The sequence below is a fragment of the Nomia melanderi genome, chromosome 2 (genome assembly GCF_051020985.1).
Source record: "Nomia melanderi isolate GNS246 chromosome 2, iyNomMela1, whole genome shotgun sequence".
Taxonomy (NCBI): Eukaryota; Metazoa; Arthropoda; class Insecta; order Hymenoptera; family Halictidae; genus Nomia; species Nomia melanderi.
In genome coordinates, this window is record NC_135000.1 from 13,947,330 (window position 1) to 13,968,424 (window position 21,095).

The window sequence follows — 21,095 nt, forward strand, 5'->3', positions numbered from 1 at the left end:
TGGGTTTACGCTGTCTAATAAAAAGATATGCTCGTCAACTCGAAGGAATTTGTCTTTTCTCAGAAATGTGGGATTCTATTAAAAATAGTAAAAATAGTATGAAGTATTTATAAACATAAATATGAGGAAGAAAATAGATTGCATTTAATACTTTACTAACCGTAAAAGTTCTTCACTTTTTTAAAGTTCATTATTTGCAGTTTCGAAGAATGATATGTAAGGCAATTTGTAAGTTGTATGTGGATGTTGCCACAAGCATAATAAAGAAAACGTATTAAATAAATAATAAAATTTTATTATTTAAAAAATTAATAAAATAATAAATTAAAATTAAATTAAAGGGAAGTGAAATAAATTTACGTTATTTTTTAACTGCATCAATGTTTTTGTATTAATTATGAAAAAATGTTCTTGTTAAACATAGCAAAGTGTATCAATATTAATTGCAAATTATTTTTATGCGATACAAAAAATGTCGTCATAATTTATAAATTCTTTAGGAAAGAACTTTGTAAATACATTTATATAATACAAAAAGGGCATCGATTATCTGTTAATCATTAAACGTTGTATATTAATCATTTTTATTGTTTACATAAGTTTTATAACAAATTTTAAATCATATTGCAATAAAGTCTCAATTTCTAAAACATTTAATTTTAACGTTTCAGATAGTAAAGTAAACAAATGTTCAATTGTGTCAGCAGATGTAAATTATAATAATTGAACGTTATTTAAGTTAGTTTTCAGAATATCGATATCGGAAACATGAAAACAAAATTAAATTTTTATAACTAATATGTATCTGAAAAACATAGTGTAGTACAATATAAATAAAAAATCGCTGAAGATCGTACAGTTGAATGTATATGTAATCAGAATATAGCTATCTCTAATGTATTTACATAGAATAAAGTTTGTAATACTATTGTCACGCAATATCTCAATTTCTAAATAAAATTTTAATTCAAGATTTTTAAATTTCATAAAGGAATCTTTTTACTATATATTAAAACAAACTTTTGCACTACTTTTGCATATACTTCTTACATAGTTTATAAACATTCGATTTTACTTCTTGGAACTTATATTGGTAACATGTAGCAAATTAAAATTAGAAATTTCAATAAAAAAATAGATGTATTTCTATATGAAACAATTTTCATAAAAAATATTGCATTATATTTACTTTTCATAGATATATGTTTGTCTTTTTTCATTTTGATAAAAGTTTCTTTTTACATAATCAAGATTTTTAATATTTATTTATTTTTATTTTATTTTCAATATGATACGTAACACAATACATAAGCAATTTATTTTTAATAACATTATAGTTCATATATTTTGAAATATTTGAGAATAATGAAATGTTTAACTATTACATATAGAATAACAAACAAATTGATTAGAAATATATTATTTTTTTACAAATATATAAATATTAATATGCTTTTTGAATTAATAATTATTTTATTTACATTTAATTACATATTATACATATTATAATTATAACTACATATAAGTGTGTTATTATAAGCTAGATAATTCTATTATTTAATTGGAATCAAACAAAATAACAATTTTATTACTGGGGTGGTTTCCAAGCCTCGATTTTTGGTTTTACAGTAGTATAAGGCATGTAAGCATCTTTTGTACCAGATAAATTTGGTTTATGCTCGGCCATCCACCTATGTTTGGGTCTCGAGGGATCCTTATGGGGAACTAAATCTGTTTTATAATGTAACCAACCAAACCATTCTGGGGTTACTTGAGAACCATCATAGTCCATACCAAATTGGTCTGCATATACTACCCATCTGTTAGTACCTGAAACATAATATGTTATCTATATTAACAGAATTTATAACATAAATGCATAGATATTCCATTATGCTAAATAATGAAATCGTATTAATGTATGTTATTGTTTATCATTTCTCACTGTTCGAGAAAATTATATCTATTATACAAGAATTATTAGATTTCTACAGTAATTATGTTAAACTTGCAAATATCTATAGTAATGTATTTATAAAATATCTTACCATAGAAATATGAATTATTTTCATAATATTTGTTACCAAGCGAATCCACACCAACCAATGTTCCAGTTTTTATTGTATCCATTCTAAAATATTTAAAGTATAAATATAATCATTATAGAAACATTTTTATTTGTTTACGTTTAAACTGAACAGTATTTATTAATAACAACATTATTTATTAACAACCCCATTATCTGTTAGATTTATAAATGTAACAGTTAAATAACAGTAATTCGTAAATAATTCCTGTAAAAAGTTCACATAACTTGTAATGAAATAAATATTTAATACTATAATGACCTGTACAAAGTTCGTAGGGATTTGAAAGGACCCCCATTATCTCTCATTACTTGAAAGAATTTCACGATTTTATGTAAACCCAATTGCTTCGCCATCTTTGTTTCTGATCTATCAGAGAAATATGTGGATTATCCTTAAAAGAACTTTGGTTCGCTGAAAACAACCTTTATTCAAGCTTGAGAACTGTATTTAAGCATTCTCGGCGTACGCGGGAAAATTTGAACACTGACATTTGATAACTTCCATAAAATTATATTATTCGTTGTAATAATTAATAAATCATTAATATAAAATATCAGTATATTATTGATTATTTATTTAGAATGTAATTAAATATGTAATACTTTATTTCATCAAAACTGTCAAACCTAATTACTTTTCAATTATGAAATAACTTTAATTTGTTTACATTATTTATCACCAGAATCTATATAATTTTATTTATTACAATTTCCTAAATTCACAATATTAATATCTCTTTCCTTCTTTGCTTCTTATATTTTTCAGCATTTTAATAAAAAATTATAACTGATTGCTTATTCTTGTTATTTAGGTAAAATGGGTATATTCATTTTTTTATAATGTAATTAGTTATCATATTTTTGTTATATTTATTGCTTATATACTTTATTAAACTAAAATGTGAAAATATATACCATTATTTTACTTTCTTAAGTAGATATAAACGTTTGTATTTTAACAATTATGTTCTACAAACAATTTTGTCTAGCACTGTACTTGCATATAATGTATTCAATCATTTCACTTGATTATCAGTTTTACGTACATAAGGTCAGGGTTTTGCAATCACTAACGTAAATGTTAACGAATAAATTTTAATCTGATAAGAATAACCTTGGTTAAAAATATGTGGAAGATAGAAACGCATTTCTAAACATGCTCATTTCAAAAAGAAAGAATATATCTTTGTGATTAATATATATTTTTTCTATAATTTTGTATATAATTAAAAAGAAAATGAAACACTATCTTTGAACGTATTATCATCGATAAAGTTAATAGACAATGATAATATAAGTAGGTACAATCTTGAACAAACTTTTCTTAAATCTGCTAAATTCATTTAAAAAATTATAATTCGACAATATACATATTCATTTATATAACATAGAATGACACATTAAATTCAATTTAATAAAATTGATTCATAATAAGAACATTTTTTGGCGATTATATCAAAGAACTGAATTATTAGAGTATAAAAAATTAGAAATTCATATAATAGCAATGATAGAAAATTTAGATTCAAAACAAATAAAATCAAAAAGGAAACCGTCGTGTAATAGCTCCTCAGAGTCACATATAGAAAATAAAAATGCAGGAAGGGAAATAGCTGAGAAGAAAGCAGCGAAAACAGCTTCACAGAGAAAAAAAGAAAAAGAAATAGAAAATGTACAGAAAATGTTCGTTTCTAACCTCGATCCGTTTGAAAAGATTTTACATTGGTGGGAAACGGAATATGTAAAATACGCGTAAGTCATTACTAGAAGATTTGTGTACAAAATCGCATTCTTCCGAAATAACAAAAAATACAGGAGTTTCACAGAAATGTTGAAAAAATTATGCTAATATAAAGATTCGTGGACTTCTTTAAATAAATAAATTTATACAATTATAAAATCTTCGAAGTATCTATCAAATATGAAAGATAACGTTTATATCAATATTGTTTATTATTCCTCCTTTTTTATTGGAAATAAATTAGGAGGAATACTTGAATAACGTAATTTGTGTAGAAAATTTTTTAATTATAGTTATTAATTTTATACATATAACATTAAAGGATTTTTTTTCAAGCATTCCTTTTTCTTTACTATTGCAATTTCCAGAGGCGATGTCAATATTTAAGGATATTTTCATCTTCATAATGAACATAATTCCATAATGATAATTTTATTGTGCTTTAACGTTTCAAATATATATTTTTCTTTGTACAATACATTCTATAATGTCCTTCATAAAAGTACAAACATCGAGAAAATAGCATTGTAATATATTACTAGCAGTTGCAACTGTAAAATTGACTCGGTTTTACAGGATAAATTATCCACCAGTAAAATCGGCTCTACAGGAAATAATGGATTCTTACATTGTACGACTTACAGATCGTAAGTACATGCAATTACTGACTTCCAATACTATCAAATATCACGGAAAGCAACAAAAAATGCGTATCGACGAAAGGAAGCTGAAACCACCGTCGATTATATCTCGATTGATGGAAACGTCTTATAAAGCGCTTACTGAAACTATGAGACAAAAAAATTGTAACAAACTTAAGTTTTATTTGTAAACAATAAAATGCAATTTAAAGAATTGTTTATAACACATGGTAATGATTTAAGTGTATATATCTATAAATATATTTTATATTTATATATTTTATATAAAATAATATATATATTTTTTTTCAATCTTGTTTATTGAACCACATATTGAAGGATTAATATATATGATTTTTTTATAAATTCTAAAATGAAAAGGTAACAATTGCAAGTTAAATATATGTATAATAAGTAATACATTTTATCTTTTAATAAATTAATAAGTAAAGTATAGGATGCAGAATAATTTTTAGTAAAAAAATAAATATAATCGGAAGAATGTGAAGTTCTATTACTGTTTAGTGTATTCATTTATATATTTAATTTTTAATTGAATGAAGTAAATATTTATACAAAATATGCATTTTAATAAATTTATATTTTGTATTCTAACTTGCAGACAATAAACATTTGCAATAATAAACAAATAGAATCAGTAATAAATTATCTTTTACTAATAACTCTGTAATACGTGAATTTATGTTTAATTCCAATTTTTATAAACCAATTTACAAAAATATAATTTTATTAAATATTCGTATTACAATAATAAAATATTGTGAAAATAGAGTGATGAAGAGATGCCATACATTTGTTATATTTAACAATATTGACACTATCAATAACATATTTTATGCTTTTCTAATACTATACTAAAGCAAATACATTAACATTAATGACATAAAACTCTGTTAACAAGTGTAAAGAAAACAATGTAGAAATTAAGTGTTCATTGTTGACAATGTAATGAACAAATATAATTATAGCAGAAACAACAACACACTACAATAATATAAAAGTATAAATTTGTTTGTGCTCCATTAAAACTATTATAGAATGTTAGAATTATAATTCATGAGTACGGTTTGGATAAATTTTGAAAATAATATTTTCTACATAGGGTGTTGGAACAAAGTACTGCAATATTTATGTGCTTATAAGATGCACTATACCGAGTAAACAAACTTTAATGAATATAGGTCGTAATTTCAGCTGTTTCTGAGATATAAACGTTTTTATACGTTAATATGTTTTCAAAACACTGTAAATGAATTTAATAAATTAAATTCAAAAAATTTAATACAAATTTACAAATTTAATAAAAATGAAAATAAATTTATGTACTTCATACAATTTTTAAATCCTCTTACCTGGGTATTTAATGATTTATGGGAAAATAAAAGGTTTGCAGTGTTTTGGAAACATCTGAATATCAATTAATCAAAAAATTGTATACTAAGATATGAAAAACAATTAGAATTTCGATTTATGTATACTAAAATTTTTTTATTCAGGATAGTGTCCTATTTACTATATAAATATTACATTGTGCAAATTATTGTAATATTACAAATATTACATTTGTTGAACACTCTGTATAGTAATCACTTGATATTGATAAATCTTATCATTTCTTTTTAGAAAATCATAAATAGTTTAATACTTTGTAGTAGTTAGTAGTAACACTTTACTACTTATACAATTTTTGTAATTTTATTGTTTATCAATAACACATAATTATACTTATTTCTTTTTTTCAATATACATATAATTATATTTTTCATTTCATCCACGTATAAAAAAAATTTCTACAGCTATCATGTTAACCTTTTAAATTGAACATTTGTGTCTGATATTAGTAACATAATTTCTGTTAATTAATGATCTTTAATTTCGGAATGAATCTTTAATAAGATTGAGGTATACGAAACATGATACTGATTATTAATATTACTAAAACTCATTCTTCAGTGTATTTGTGATTGGTTTTTATGGATGTACATGATGTTTGGATTTCAAGATTTTATTCAGAAGACTACTCACTAAGCTATGTTTTAACTTTTTAAGATCAGAGGAATGATCATTCTCAATGATGATTTTTTGATTATATGGAACTTGAACGAGTACTCCCTCATCTTCGACATGATTGATCGTTTCTGAAAGATCTGTTTCTGGAAAATCATTGAACATTTAGATAATTTAATAATCGTCTTAAACCGAAAGAACAACTTCCAATGAAAAATTCTTTAACACTAGAACTACCGAGCGTTTAATACGATTAATATGTAAAGCTTATAAAACTTGTAGCAATAGATTCTTTGGATTTCTTCCTATATTCATTACAGTATTCAGGTCAAACTACTTATTTTTTAAATCATTTTGGATATTTAACATTTTTAAGATAACAATAATTACGAAATAAGAACACTGAAACCCGCCATTTTGACGAATGCGGTAGTTCCAGTGTTAAAATACTTTAAGTTCTTTATTAATCACTTTGTGTTATTAAAAAATATAATAAATTACACGTTAAAAGCTACCAGCCAGTTTTGATAAATAAAGTTTCTGGAGAATACATTGAGACAAATATTTCTTTAAATATTTGATAATGATAAGATTTTACTTACCTAAAATTATTTCATTGTCATCCCATGTGTTGAATAATGATAGTGGAATTTTTACTTCAGGCACGGGAACGTACTTGTATTGATTATCCGACCATCCGAGTGAATTCAGACGTTCACTAAACGTATTTTGTTTATTAATCATTAACAAAGCATGCAATTATTATTTGTTTTAAATAATGTAATCTAAAAGCGAATAAAATAAATAATTGTTTATTTACAATACTAAAAATACACATAACCATACTAAAAATAAACATTATAATAAATATTAGTGAACCGTCAGTATCATTCTTAACTAAATGAAATCCATAATAAGAGAAATAAGTTTTAATCTGATTTGTGCAATCGTATATTCATTTACGAAATGTCAAGTTTGCTTAAACATTTACAGTCTGTTAATAATTGAATTTTCCTTTAAATAAAGGAAATAACACAATTCACACTATAACTATTAACACACTATAGTAAACACTGATGAAATTACTATTTTAGAATTGCATACTTATTATTAAATACGATTATTGGATTCTAATATATATTTTCGTAGATACTTATTTCAATAAAATAGATATTTAAATTGTTTGCCATCACATATGAACGTACCGATGAATTTCCTCGAGTTCGTGTTTCTTGGGCGCTTTCGTTAGTGATCCAGATAACGGATGCACTACGGGATAGTAATGTAAGTGGTAATGTTGTATTGCATGCGGCTTTCTTTTCGCCTCTACTTTGCTCTTTATAGATTGGAGGATGTTTGATACTACTTTCTTAGGACTAAAATATAAATTTTTGATTTAAAGTACATATTGATAAACATTGCACTTGCATCAATCCATTGTGCTCCACAAATGTTTTTATATGTACGTTTATTATTTGTTATACGTATGCTTTATAAAAATAAAAGCGTTTTTTAAATTCGTATAATTTTATTCGTTAATTCAATTTATATTATTTATAATAAATAAAATTTTTTGATGGAGTACAAAAGATTAATACAGGTATTTTCATGTTAAAATTTAAAAACTAATTGTTTTACGTTTCTAATTAAACAAATGATTAACAAAGAATATTTGTGGTAAATGTTAGCAAATTTGAGAATAAGTTTTTCCTCCGCTTTAATAACAATTAACTATCTTATTAACTATCATTTTAAGAAAATGAAACAAAAATGTCTCTTACTACTCAAAGAAGAATCCCTCGGTCGACGTAACCAACAATATTGTTAAAAGTAAGGTGAACTAGAAATGACAAAAAATGGTATGTACTACTTAATTCTAAACAACCAGTTGGATATTTTTTTAAATTTCATAAATATAATTCTAACAAATTGGTATCGTTATTACACTTTTAAAAAGAAAAAATACATTATGTCTATGTAGTGAGACATCGTTTAACTGTACTCTAATTAACGCTGATTGGTGATAGCAGTGCAATTTTCTAAATTCTGAAAAAGTTCTAAATATTGCAATTCTTATTATAGATAACTGATTATTAGAGTCACTTAAAAATAACTTTAAATTCAAGTAAAACTTTATTCTTACGTATGTTTCTATTTAGTATATGCTACGATTAGTATTACTAAGCGTTACTGTATAAAATACAAAATACTAACGACTGTTTTCTCAAGATCAACATTGAAAAATTAATCTGAATTTTGAATGAATAATTAAAAAATGGAGAATAACATCAGTCACATAAAGTAATTGAAAAGAATATTTTTTTGCAACCAAAACAAGTCGGAAATAATTTTTATCTATCACAGTTATTTATTATCGTTAATTTGAACAGTTAATACGAAACTTAAAAATCTTTTACTACATAGTACTTTTTAACACTAAAATGACCAAACTTGTGAAAATATCTAATTTCAAAATTTCATACTTGCAGTTACTAAAATCAGTAACAGATTTTGATAGGGGTTTGTAAAATAAATTAATTTATAGATTCAATAAATGTATTACAATAAATTTTATATAAAATTTACAAAATACTACTTTAATCATTTAATTGTTCTAATATTAATTATTATTTATGAAATATTTACTATTTCGTGGCAAATGCTACGCCATTTATCCTTAAATCAATATAAAACTTCCTTTCAGGTCACCGAAAACAAGTACTCAATTTTTAAATGAAAAAAAAGGATATTTTAAATATCCAAAAATTAATAAGAACCACCGTTTAATTCGGGGTTTACGAATGATCGGTAAAAACACCTATCTTTTGATGTACTGGATCAACATAACAATTTTAACGTTTTTTGCACGCGTAATTAACAAAATAATTTTTTTCACGAAAACAAATAACAAACTATTATAACGTGTACTTATAAAGGGCACTTTTTCCTACGTTTTTACGTACAATTAGTTTTGATTTAGTCAGCGAACAATTAAGAACTTTTCTTTTTATTTTTCATAAAAAAACGCTAAAACTTTTGCATCGACCCAATATAATAACGATATACTTGCAACAATAATTCCGTTTTCATAATGACGCTCTGGTTTGTTGGAACGTAAGAATGATTGTCGGCTGCACGATTCGCGTATCAAACTGAGAATTCCGATAAAACAGGATCCCCTTATATCTACCGGCCAACTCTCTTTTCCTGCACGCCCGAAGATTCTATATTACTCTTATTCTCTTCGCCTCATGATAGATTTCTAGACATTTCATACAAAATCTAATCGCGTACACGTGTATCTCTAATTAGTTTCCGCCACTTTCAAAATAGAGTGAAAAATATTTGTTTAAATTATTCTTGAACTGTCGCAATGAAAAAATACTGAGTTAATAGACAGTAAATCGATCTTTTGCTTTTTAAAATAATATTTAAAGTGTCAAATGTCAAACATAAAAAAGAAGTTTGAAAACTGCATTAGCATTGGTACCAGATATAAGGCGAAAAAATCTAATAATTATATAAGTAATATCTAAAAAATGTAATAAATCTATAATATCTATTATAATATCTAGGAAATTTAATACATCGAACGTAGTAAACACTATTTTATTAGAATAATTCATATATTTATTAATAATATAAGTTTGGAGTTTTCGCAAAATAAGAATAACAATAAGTAAGATATGGCGAATTCATTGTTGGTATGTGGGATAATAGTAATAATACTATATACGTCTGATATTTATTACAAATGATGCATTGCAAATGTAAATTTCAATAATATAATTGTATCGCTACAATTAATTTACACAAGTATTTTTTGTAATGAAATATATTTGTATATTTTTAAAGATATTTCCATTCTAAAGCTACATGTTTTGTCAAAAATAATTTTTTTGGAAGTTTATGACACAGATTCTTTCATTAATATTTTCTTGCATGTTACGTACTAGTTTTTACAACAAAAGTTGTAAAAGAAATAAAAATCTGATTTGTTAGAATTACATTCAATATTATACGTAATGGCACTAAATAACCGTCATGAATTCATTCCTGAGATAAACTTGCCTCTTAGCTGTATACTTTCGCTATAGTGGCAATGATCTTTAAGAATAAAATAAGGATAAAATCAGAATGCAAGTATGCACACAAATAGGATCAAAGGAAAAATGACGTGGCTCCTGACACTCTGTCAGCAATCTCAAAAATTATACACGTTTAGTATATTCTCGGAAAATAAATACACAAAAATATAAATGTTAAAGTTTAAAAGTTGAATGACTTTTAACATGTACAACTGCAATAATTTCTTGTTACTTTTTTCTTATACAGTAAAAGAAGTAAAAATGTTCGTAAATAATAGGAGAATAAGAACTATAACAAAATGACTATAAAGTGACTTAACAGTCGAATATTGTTTCAAACGTAATCAAATTCCTTTGAAAAACAATATGTTAGTATTTAAAATAATTAAAAAACTTTTTGCAGATTGCACTAAAAGTTCAGAAAATTCAAATACTCAGCAAAGGTAACCATCGTGTTAATTGTTATTGAATTATTACAAATACAAACTACTCTGTGAATTATAATTATATTTCGATTTTTTTAAAAACTAATTTTTATATGTTAATTAATAAACACAAAGAAAATATCTCTTAGAATGTTCCAAGAATCTAAAATAATCTATAAGAAGACTTTGAAGCATATGTTATCTGTGAAAAAGTCATAAATTATTTAAGTCAGCGATTGGCTTTCAGATCACTCAGTATCCTAATGAATGAACATATTTTACGTTGCAGTTACAACTTAACGGACAACAGCTTTATTATGTGTAATATAATGAGTTTGGTATACAATTCTTGGCGAATGTTAGCCCATAAAACACTTTAAAAAACGCAAGTGTCTTCTGATTGTACGTATCATTAGTAAAACTTTCGACGAATGAAATCGATATTAACGCTAGATTTACGAAAGCCATTTTAAAACTCGTCAATTTGATGGATATTGAATTTTTTTAACATTATTTCGTGACAATTGAAGTCGATTTTGATTGGTGGGATTATGCGAATACACATTATAATTCTGTGTTCTTGAAACTTTAATTTCCGCGACCTATATGAACAAACATGTACATAATCTTCTAGGAGTTGTAGAATAAATGTCCATAAATCTAGTCTTAATGAACACAACAAAGTGATGAGATCTTACACCACATAAAAGCCGTTATATTACACGTATACATTTACATGATCATCTTACTCTTTTACGCGAAATTTTTTTTTAGAATCGTTTAGATATATTTCTTTTTCTCCACAGAATTTTCGTATCCTCTTTTGGATAATAAAACTGTAACATGATTATTATTGTATACATAAAAACACGAAATATCACTTTCTTTATATTTCAATGATTAATGAATGTAAAGAGAACATTTACTGTCTCCACTTTATCATTTATTAATTAATTATTCACTGCAATTTACAAAAATCAAAATGAATTTTTCAATAACTGATTAATTAATTAATGATCACAATTTATAAAAAAAAGATAAAACGAATTTAATACGAAACATATCGGTCATGAAAATAGTATACCAATGTATTTGAATCAACAACGATCTAAGAGTACATATTTGGTCCTGTACTCGTGTAGAAGTCAGTCGTTAAGATAATCTTTCGTATAAGCAATTTTATAGCACTGATCAGAAAGAAAATTTTTACGAAATTAAGGTTTGCAGTTAGGATTTGTGTCTTATCTTCGGGACTTTCTCACTATTCTTCCAGAAAAAACTTCGCCATCTGCAGTTCCAGAGAAAGCTTCACAATCTAAAGAAACAGTGGTCGTGTATTACCAGCTTATTGCTAAACCGGTTCCACTTTTGATTCTTCGTTCAATATGTTTTACTTGTTGCACGCTACACGCGCGTTCTTCGCCAGTGCTCTACTTTTGACTTAATAAGTAAGGGCATTATTAGAATCCAGATTTCAGATGGAGACTGAAAATATTTGCACAAATTCAAACTTTTTTACGTGCATTTATGTTATACTGAACAGACGAATTCTTAAATGAAATGTTAAGAGTTTTTATGACATTAAAATATGATACAGTCTATTATACAAAATAATTATTAAATAAAGATATTGGAGAAGAATTTTATTCTCAATTTAAATGTTGCATGTCAAATAATTTCATCACTTAATTTTATAGAATAAATAAATTTTATTTTTGAATTCAAGACACTCTTAATATTTCTTCCCATGGAAGCCTGCTTAAGGGCAAGAGGTCTTAATTGTTATTTGAAGAGCAATTAAGACGAATCTTGGCAAATTTAATTGCTATATCATAAATCTGTGTTATTACTTTACAATTGTAATTTATAATTGAGAATAAGAAATATTTTTGTTTTTAGAAGTTAATAAAAAACTTATTGTATGAGTTTTCGTAATTAATCTACTTAAAATGTGTTTTTAAAATAGTCTATAAAAAGTTAAGGTGAAATTCTGTTTATTTAAATATTCCTTCTATAAATCCTTGAAATTAATAGTCATTATACAGTTTACACTTTATTAGAATTTTTTTATGTATTTTCCATCATTACATATGACAGTATACCTAATTCAAAAGATAGACACATTATGTTTGCCGCACAAAAATCCGCAAATTTGTCATTACAAAAAAAGCGATTAATAAATTATTGAAATGTTTCTATAGCTAAAGTGATTTATATTGAATGACAAAAGATGAATTTACGTTGCAGTGAAAAGCGAAAAATACGATAGACGAGGAAAAGGTTTTCATTTCATAAAAATATAAAATACCATTTCAATTCATAAGAAATAGTTTATCTTTCAAATTGTTTACAGTATAAATTGATATTAATAGTTGTGTTTAAATTGAATAGTTCAATATTATTTATATGAACAAAATGGAGAGCAAAATTCAGCTAGGAATATGGTACAGGAAGAAAATTGAATTTCTGGTTAACTTTTGTATTGTATAAACTATTAAAATTAACATTACGGTTACTTATTATATATTACAATATAATTATAGATTAACACCTTCCGCACTTTCATTTCTAATTGTAAATATACCTTCACAAAATGTGCATAAATATTACTATTATTATTATATGAATAGAATAGAAATTAAAGAACAAATTAAGAAATGCTAGTTAAAAAATGTACAAGATGTTGACATCACTGATAAATGCAACGCGCTAGACACCTTTCTTCTTTATCATTCAAAATAAACATGGTTTACTTGAAACAGTAAATAAAACAAAGAAATTGCAACTTCGCATGCGTGGTTATTTGTAATTATCAGCGTTATTATTAGGAAAATGGAAAGTGCAACGTATTGGTAAAAGCTAATCACAAAACGTACTATTAATCAATTTTAAAAATATACCCTATGTTATAAATGTAATATTACATAGATATGCAATAATATATTTTAAACATTAATGTTTTTCAAAGGAGGACTATATGTTATTACTTATTTATTTAGTAATACTTAAGTAGACAGTATTTTTTAATAAAAGTTTTACAAAATGATTCATAATACAATAACAATTTGTTTGTAATTTTTATTAATATACGATCTTACCACTATTATTTTCTATTGATGGATTTGCTTAATAAGAATTACTGTTCGTCTAAACATTTATATATATTATGTATCATCTATAATTTAATACACATCATTTAAGTGGAAAGAAGATTTTTATCAATTCATTATATTTTACAAGTTTCGTGTTCTAACACAGTAAAATGATAAATTATTTTATAATTTAAAAATGAATTGTGGAATTGTAATTTTTAAGAAAAATGACTATATTTTTGCTTATACAGGTACCACTTATTCTATTGTAACAGTGCTACATAGTTATTCATTTTATAGAATCCATAAACACATAAGTATATGATTAATATTTATAGTACTTATTTCCGTTAAATCCAAATCTTCACGACGTGTCTACTTCAAAATAATTTCAAGGTTGAAATTATTCTTATTGTTAAAAATTATTATTGTTACATAATTAAATGAAACACGAAAGTAAAATAAAAAGAAGGGAAAAATAAAATACAGTTGTATTCAAATTTCTTCACTTTTAAATTATTCAAACAGATGGCGCATCTGATCAGTAGATTCGCTGGCAAGTACTCGTGAAAATCTTACATTATTGTGCACTTTTCAGTAAGTAAAATCGTGTAAATGAGAGAACGTTATGGTGATATTTTCTGTGAAATATATGTAAGATTAACGAGCCGCCTCGTGACACGCACTACTAATTAATGTTAATAAATCAGTGAACCTTTTTTATTCATGTCATTTAAAGTGCGTAATTTATCGGGTGCTTTCAAACTTCCTCTCACAATTCAGAGTACTTCGTTCTTTTATAGAATCTTATTCCTTGATTGCTGCGTCAGATGAAAACAGTAATATTTCTCATTGATAAAAATAGAATTTAATCGTGAATTATCATTTAAATATCAACTTTTAATTGACTAAATAACCGACACAACAAAAGTCGATATGTCGATTAATATGAAACGCACCTAATGCACTTCGTTTCTTTCGGTAAGTAGGTACTAAGTTGTGCATGTGCAGGCAGGTACATGTGAATGTGCATGTGCAAGTGCAACAACAATGCATAGTTCGATGGACATTGTGGTTTGTTGTGACAAGTGCCATTGTTTTGTTAGAAAATATAAAAAGCATCGTACTCATTTTTAAACACAAGTAAATAATCATATGTTTCATAATTCATAGATATGAATTACATCTCGACGCATAATACGTACGCTTACAATTACGTCTAACTATCTAAACCGCATTTATAAGGATCTTTTTGTTGCAACTTAAATTGTTGTGATTGTATATAGAACTTATTGCTTTCGAAATGCTATAAAATCACTGTATTATGCTTTAAATACATTTTTGTACTTCGTTTCCTAGCATTATAATTTTCAATGTTATACAACTTACGTGAAATGAACAGTTACAAATACACAAATGATAACCTTATATAGTTAAAAATGTCAGTTATTTACTTGTGCAAAACAGTTATGATGTAATCTTACTTCTTAATGATCAAGGAAATGAACAAAATAAATGTGATGTATTTTTAATTAGGTTATCTCAATGACGAATAGTATTAAGGTCTACATATTCCTTTTATTTAATACAGTTTCTAATATTTTTTGAAATGCTTTGATGCATTCTTATTTATATGTAACAAAATTTAGAATATTACAATTAAACACAGCTTGTATTAACCATTTAAATTTAAAATATAATAAAATAATAAATTTAGAATTATTAGCTGGCGAGAAATAATTGCCTAATAAAATATTTCTTTAATTCCATTTCAGATTTTAATTGGAGTATGCACCAGCCTTTATGGAATATTGTTGCAGTCTCGTTAATCATAAATGCTAAAAGATGCCTCCAAAGCAGAGAAAAATAGCCATTATGGGTTACAGATCCGTAGGTAATGAAATTTGCATGTTCTAATCAAGATTTAAAACTTTTTAAGATTAATCAATAAATTTTATATACAAAACATATTTAAGTATTATTTAACATGTTTTATGTGATTTAAAATTGAAATTTCCAAAGGATTCTAAAAATATTAATAAATGGTATTCTTTGTATCGTTTTTATACATCTTATTTCTACTTTAAATTGGAAAATAGACTTGCCCAATTAAACACTTTTATTTTTTAATTACTCTTTTGATCTAGTTGATCTAATTAATTCTTCTTTTCATAATGATGACTCATTTATTATGGAATATATTAAGCATTTTAAATTAGATTTTTACTATGTTTATGAAACATGTTTTAATAAATCACAATTATTATTAATATAGTTTCAAATCATTGCATTTAATATAATCGTTCCTTGTTTCAAAAAATAATTTTCATGTTTATCATTAATGTAACATTCATATAATTTTCTATGTAATATATTTTATATTTATTAATTTTTTTTATTGGTCTATTTGAATAGGCAAGTCGTCGCTGAGCATACAGTTCGTCGAGGGACAGTTCGTGGATTCATATGACCCTACTATAGAAAATAGTAAGAAGTACCTGTATCATCTTACTCGCTACTTCAAAGATTTCTAATGACACTGTTAGTAGTATTTTCTGCACATTCTGTTCATAATTCATGCTATAAACAAGCAATAGATTTGCAAAAATTTGTGATATAATGGACAGGCATTTATAGGATTATTATATAGTTATTATAAATAAAAAATATAAATACTATTAGTTATCAACTTTTTAAGCCAAAACTAATGTAGGATATACACATAAAAAACGTTAAATTTTTGTTTGGTTTGAAAGAAACTTTATTTAATATGGATGTAACTTACAATATTTCTAGTAAGAATAGTTGATTTCTAAAATACAGATGTAAGTAAAAAAAACATTGAATAAGAAGTAGATTCAAGCTTTATTATTTTCTACACTCTTCTCTATTTCAGTTAATATTAAAAATAGAAAAGAAGCTTATTATAAAATATAATTGAGTACTTTGATCTTTATAAACGAATTTTTTTACTTATACTTGCTATGTATTTTCCCACTGAATAATCTTTATGTAGTTATAGATGTTATTTATTATATGATTTTTTGATGATATTATTTACATATGAAAATAAATATACTTTGTTTTTGTTACTCAAATAAGCAACATTGGAAAGCTTTTTTTCAATAAAATTATTGTGTTAATTCAAATTTATTATGTTGTAGTATACTTAGAATTTGATAATGTATCTAATATTACCGTAAATGGATGTCTTCTACTGGTACAAACTTAAATTGTTGATTTAAAATTGTTTATGCTGTCTAAATGATATATTTCAAGTAATTTAAACTGTTATAGGTACATATAAAAATACCATTAACAAATGACACAAATTTCATTACAGCATGTATGTATTGTTAATAATTTGCATGTGTAATTTCAATTATTAAGTGTTTCATATAAAACTCCAATATCTTCTTTATGATTTCTATTTAGCATAACTGAATGTATTTAACACGGTAGCACCTAACATCTTATTGTTAAATTTAATAATTTTTTTTTTAATTTAAGCTTTGAAGCTATAAATTTAAAAATAAAAAAAATCTTATGAAGTCAAAATATCTTCAAGATAAAAATTTTTATATTACAATAGAAGATGTAGGTTCTACTGATTTCAGTATAACTTGTTTTCTGACGGAGTTAATGTTTATGTTTTTAGCATTTACTAAAAGTACCAGAGTAAATAGTCAAGATTATGAAGTTAAATTGGTAGATACAGCAGGTCAAGATGAGTATAGTATATTTCCTACACAGTATTCGATGGACATCCATGGATATGTCCTCGTATATAGTATCACCAGTGCAAAGAGTTTTGAAGTTGTACAAATTATTTATGACAAGCTATTGGATATAACAGGGAAAGTCCAGTATGATGTTTTCTTCTTATGTATATATTTTAATTTTGTTATAGTGTAACATATATAATACTTTTCGCTTTATGTTTTTCAGTGTTCCAATTGTATTAGTAGGAAATAAAACGGATTTATATGGAGATCGAATGATCTCGACAGAACAAGGCAAAAGATTGGCAGACTCCTGGCATGCAGCTTTTCTAGAAACCAGTGCAAAACAAAATGAGGTAAGTTTACTTAATTATTTACGATACTTCTTTGAAAATTTAATGTCGTTTATCTTTCTTTTTTTTACAGTCTGTCGCTGATATTTTTCATACATTATTAATCGAAATTGAAAAAGCTGATGGAAATGTACAAGAAAAATCAAATTGTATTATTTCCTAAATTATATTAGCTAAAAATATAATTACGATGCAATGTAAATGTATAAAAACTGAATGGCGAAATTGGCATTATAATACACGTCCAAAAACAAATTAACTGTAATAAGAAAAAAAATATAAACTGTCGAATTTAAAACAATATCTTTCTTTGTTGCATAAGTTATAAATAAGTTAAAAATATTATAAATATTGTGTATTTTAGAATATACTTGGTAGTATGTATTTTTATCATTTATTTTTATATCCATTGTCTTACAGAAAGAAACAAAAGATAATTGAGTTTGATCACCTTTATTAGTATAAATTTGTATAATTCATGTTTTACAAAATATTTTTCAGTAAAAGTAGACAGTTAACTTCAAATTGTTTCACGTAATTAGAGGTAACATTCATGTAACCACTATCTCATTCGATGTTAATATTTTTCATTAATAATAATATAAATTATGGTTACAAAACTCATAGTAAAACAATTAGTTTATATTTTACGACGTTTTCGAATGTTAAACATTTTCTTAGACGTTAATATGAAAAATTCATGTTTCACAATATATCTTAACAATGAGATAGCAAAATTCACCAAAGAATTATTCAAGTTAGCAAATCATTAAGTTCTGTGCTATTTATGTATTTTAAATAACTTATCCTGTATAAATAAATAAATTTATTGAAAATCGTTATTATAAATTGTACAAAAACATATTCCCACTGTAATAACGAGGTAATAATCATTTATTTCATATGGATTTATTTTTTCACAGTAAAATTTCTATAGAAAATAGTTCTCGGATAAATATTTAATATTTTTTCAATCGATAATCCTACTTAGATACTTATAACCAAGCAAGTACATCTTAATGTAGAAAAATCTTTTCCTTAAATTGTATGATCAGAAATATAATCATGTAACAAATTAAAACGGAAAGTCATATGTTCAAATGTTCAAAATGTATATTTGCTTCATAATTTTTTTTCTAAATTCTAAACTGTCAATTTTTATATAAAATGTATACATGAACTATGTTTTTATACCAATACATGATAACAATAATTATGTGAAAACATGTATTCAGACACGTATTTTAAGACGCAGTAACTACTTGGCACAAATGAAATAAACCCAACCAAACAAGCAACTATAGACGTGAAAAAAACTCTAACTCTTATATAGTTTGTACATAAGCCTTTATTGTATATAAATTATTAAGTAAAAATTCAACAACATTTTTTTTCCACTCAGGCAAACTTAACCTTTGTTTTATGATTTTATCTCCATCTCCACATTTGCACCCTGCCTTATATTTGCATCATTAAGTGAAATACCTTGATTCAAAAATTCCTTTACAATCTCTTCTATTATTTCATCAAGTTGACGACTGTCTACTTGTTCTGGATTTGAACTTTTTCTTTTATCGAGTATTGGTTCAAAATGTAGACTGCCATCGTTTACTATATATATCATGTCGTCTTCATTATAATTCATACAATTCCCATCTATAGATTTAGAGTATGAACCGTCGACAACTTGATGTATCCACTCATTAATGAGTTGTTGGTATTCAATAACATGTAACCTTATGTTATATTCTTCACAGATTATCTTACCTTCAATATCAGGTCTTCCCCCTATTGATGTAGTTAACCCCAATATCTCTAATTCTTCTTGTTTATGCGTAATATCATTTGCATCAAATTCAATTCTTGGAATGTATTGTTCTATTTCTTCTCCCTCTTTATTTAAAGCCTTTATAAGCCAAGATTTATCTTTCTTTAATTCCTTTTGAGCAAAACTCTTACACACACCTCTGAGTGATTTCACATTAAAGTGATGGTTGGGCCTGATTTGTTTAATACTACTCGTAACTGCATCAAAAAAGCAATTACCTTGTCCCATCGCCACATTGACAAACATAAAATCAGGTATTGGTACATTACTTACCAATGAAGGTGAGTAATGCTTCATAGTGTATTCTATGACTTCTCTTATAATCTTTTTTTGTTTTTCAAACATTATACCTTTTAATTCTCTATCCATTTTTGAACGATATACCTTGTTTGCAAAAATACTGCTTACTTCCTCAATCAGATTTCCTCTTTGCTTTTCCCACTCAAATTCTTGCTGTGCCTTTCAAAAGCTGTTTTCTTTACTGGAAAATTATTGCTCAATAATTTCTTTAAGTGTTCCAACACGAACACTATTGTATTCTCTGTCTCTTCCTTACTTGCTGCTTCATTTGCCTTAGAAACATACGCATTTACTTTATCTTTTGTAAGGAATAATAGTTCTTTGTCAGATAACTTATTCTCTTCTATCTTATCTTTACAAGATAACTCTTTACTATCTTTACTTTCTTCCAATGTTAAGCTTTTCTTCTCTGAGGCATTTGAATTATGTGTACCTGTCTTGTAATTCTTTTTGTTTTGAAGTAATTTCTTTACAAACTGAAAATATGCTTCTATTAAAATAAAATAATATAATATAGGTAGTACAAAATCATCATCTGGATTCACACCATAACATTTTTCTTTTAGCATTTTATATTGTTCATTGCTCTCTTCTAACAATTTTTCTACTGATGGATTTATTACCTTCAACAACTCAAATCTTTTACAATAATCATTTAAACACTCTAAGTGACTTATCCAATACCTATAATACTCCTCTACATATTTATTATAAACATTATTAAAGTTCTCCCATGTCGAATCTATATCCTTCCTCAAAACCTTAATTTCCTCATGTGGTTTGTCCTT

At 25.3% G+C, this 21,095-nt stretch overlaps 5 protein-coding genes across 15 annotated transcripts; 2 read left to right on the top strand and 3 right to left on the bottom strand.

Annotated features, from left to right (window-relative positions):
- Positions 1-1,450: 1,450 nt before the first annotated feature.
- Positions 1,451-2,517, bottom strand: ND-B17.2 (NADH dehydrogenase (ubiquinone) B17.2 subunit). The gene is made up of 3 exons (XM_031988161.2): positions 2,349-2,517; positions 2,049-2,131; positions 1,451-1,830 (listed from the first exon to the last, which is right to left on the bottom strand). Exons 1-3 carry the CDS (start codon positions 2,441-2,443, stop codon positions 1,589-1,591), a joined length of 420 nt encoding a protein of 139 aa, XP_031844021.1. The 5' UTR covers positions 2,444-2,517; the 3' UTR covers positions 1,451-1,588.
- Positions 2,518-3,403: 886 nt separating this feature from the next.
- Positions 3,404-4,690, top strand: LOC116431974 (uncharacterized). The gene is made up of 2 exons (XM_031988173.1): positions 3,404-3,841; positions 4,407-4,690. The coding sequence occupies exons 1-2, from the start codon at positions 3,597-3,599 to the stop codon at positions 4,660-4,662; spliced, it is 501 nt and encodes a 166-aa protein (XP_031844033.1). The 5' UTR covers positions 3,404-3,596; the 3' UTR covers positions 4,663-4,690.
- A 698-nt stretch (positions 4,691-5,388) lies between these two features.
- On the bottom strand, positions 5,389-9,640 carry LOC116431967 (uncharacterized). Its single transcript, XM_031988162.2, has 5 exons — positions 9,566-9,640; positions 8,281-8,339; positions 7,705-7,875; positions 7,102-7,217; positions 5,389-6,645 (listed from the first exon to the last, which is right to left on the bottom strand). Exons 1-5 carry the CDS (start codon positions 9,587-9,589, stop codon positions 6,464-6,466), a joined length of 552 nt encoding a protein of 183 aa, XP_031844022.1. The 5' UTR covers positions 9,590-9,640; the 3' UTR covers positions 5,389-6,463.
- A 4,987-nt stretch (positions 9,641-14,627) lies between these two features.
- Rheb (Ras homolog enriched in brain) lies at positions 14,628-18,497 on the top strand. Of its 11 annotated transcripts, none has more exons than XM_031988204.2 (7): positions 14,670-14,758; positions 14,908-15,085; positions 15,880-15,998; positions 16,520-16,591; positions 17,763-17,970; positions 18,053-18,182; positions 18,253-18,497. In XM_031988204.2, exons 3-7 carry the CDS (start codon positions 15,950-15,952, stop codon positions 18,340-18,342), a joined length of 549 nt encoding a protein of 182 aa, XP_031844064.1. In that variant the 5' UTR covers positions 14,670-14,758; positions 14,908-15,085; positions 15,880-15,949; the 3' UTR covers positions 18,343-18,497. The 11 variants fall into 11 exon arrangements, with proteins under 11 accessions (XP_031844066.1, XP_031844064.1, XP_031844065.1 ...); XM_031988205.2 differs by having other exon boundaries at positions 14,684-14,701; XM_031988206.2 differs by lacking the exon at positions 14,908-15,085 and having other exon boundaries at positions 14,628-14,701.
- A 1,007-nt stretch (positions 18,498-19,504) lies between these two features.
- LOC116431988 (uncharacterized) lies at positions 19,505-20,376 on the bottom strand. The gene is made up of 2 exons (XM_076364875.1): positions 19,947-20,376; positions 19,505-19,835 (listed from the first exon to the last, which is right to left on the bottom strand). The coding sequence occupies exons 1-2, from the start codon at positions 20,374-20,376 to the stop codon at positions 19,600-19,602; spliced, it is 666 nt and encodes a 221-aa protein (XP_076220990.1). The 3' UTR covers positions 19,505-19,599.
- Positions 20,377-21,095: the final 719 nt, after the last annotated feature.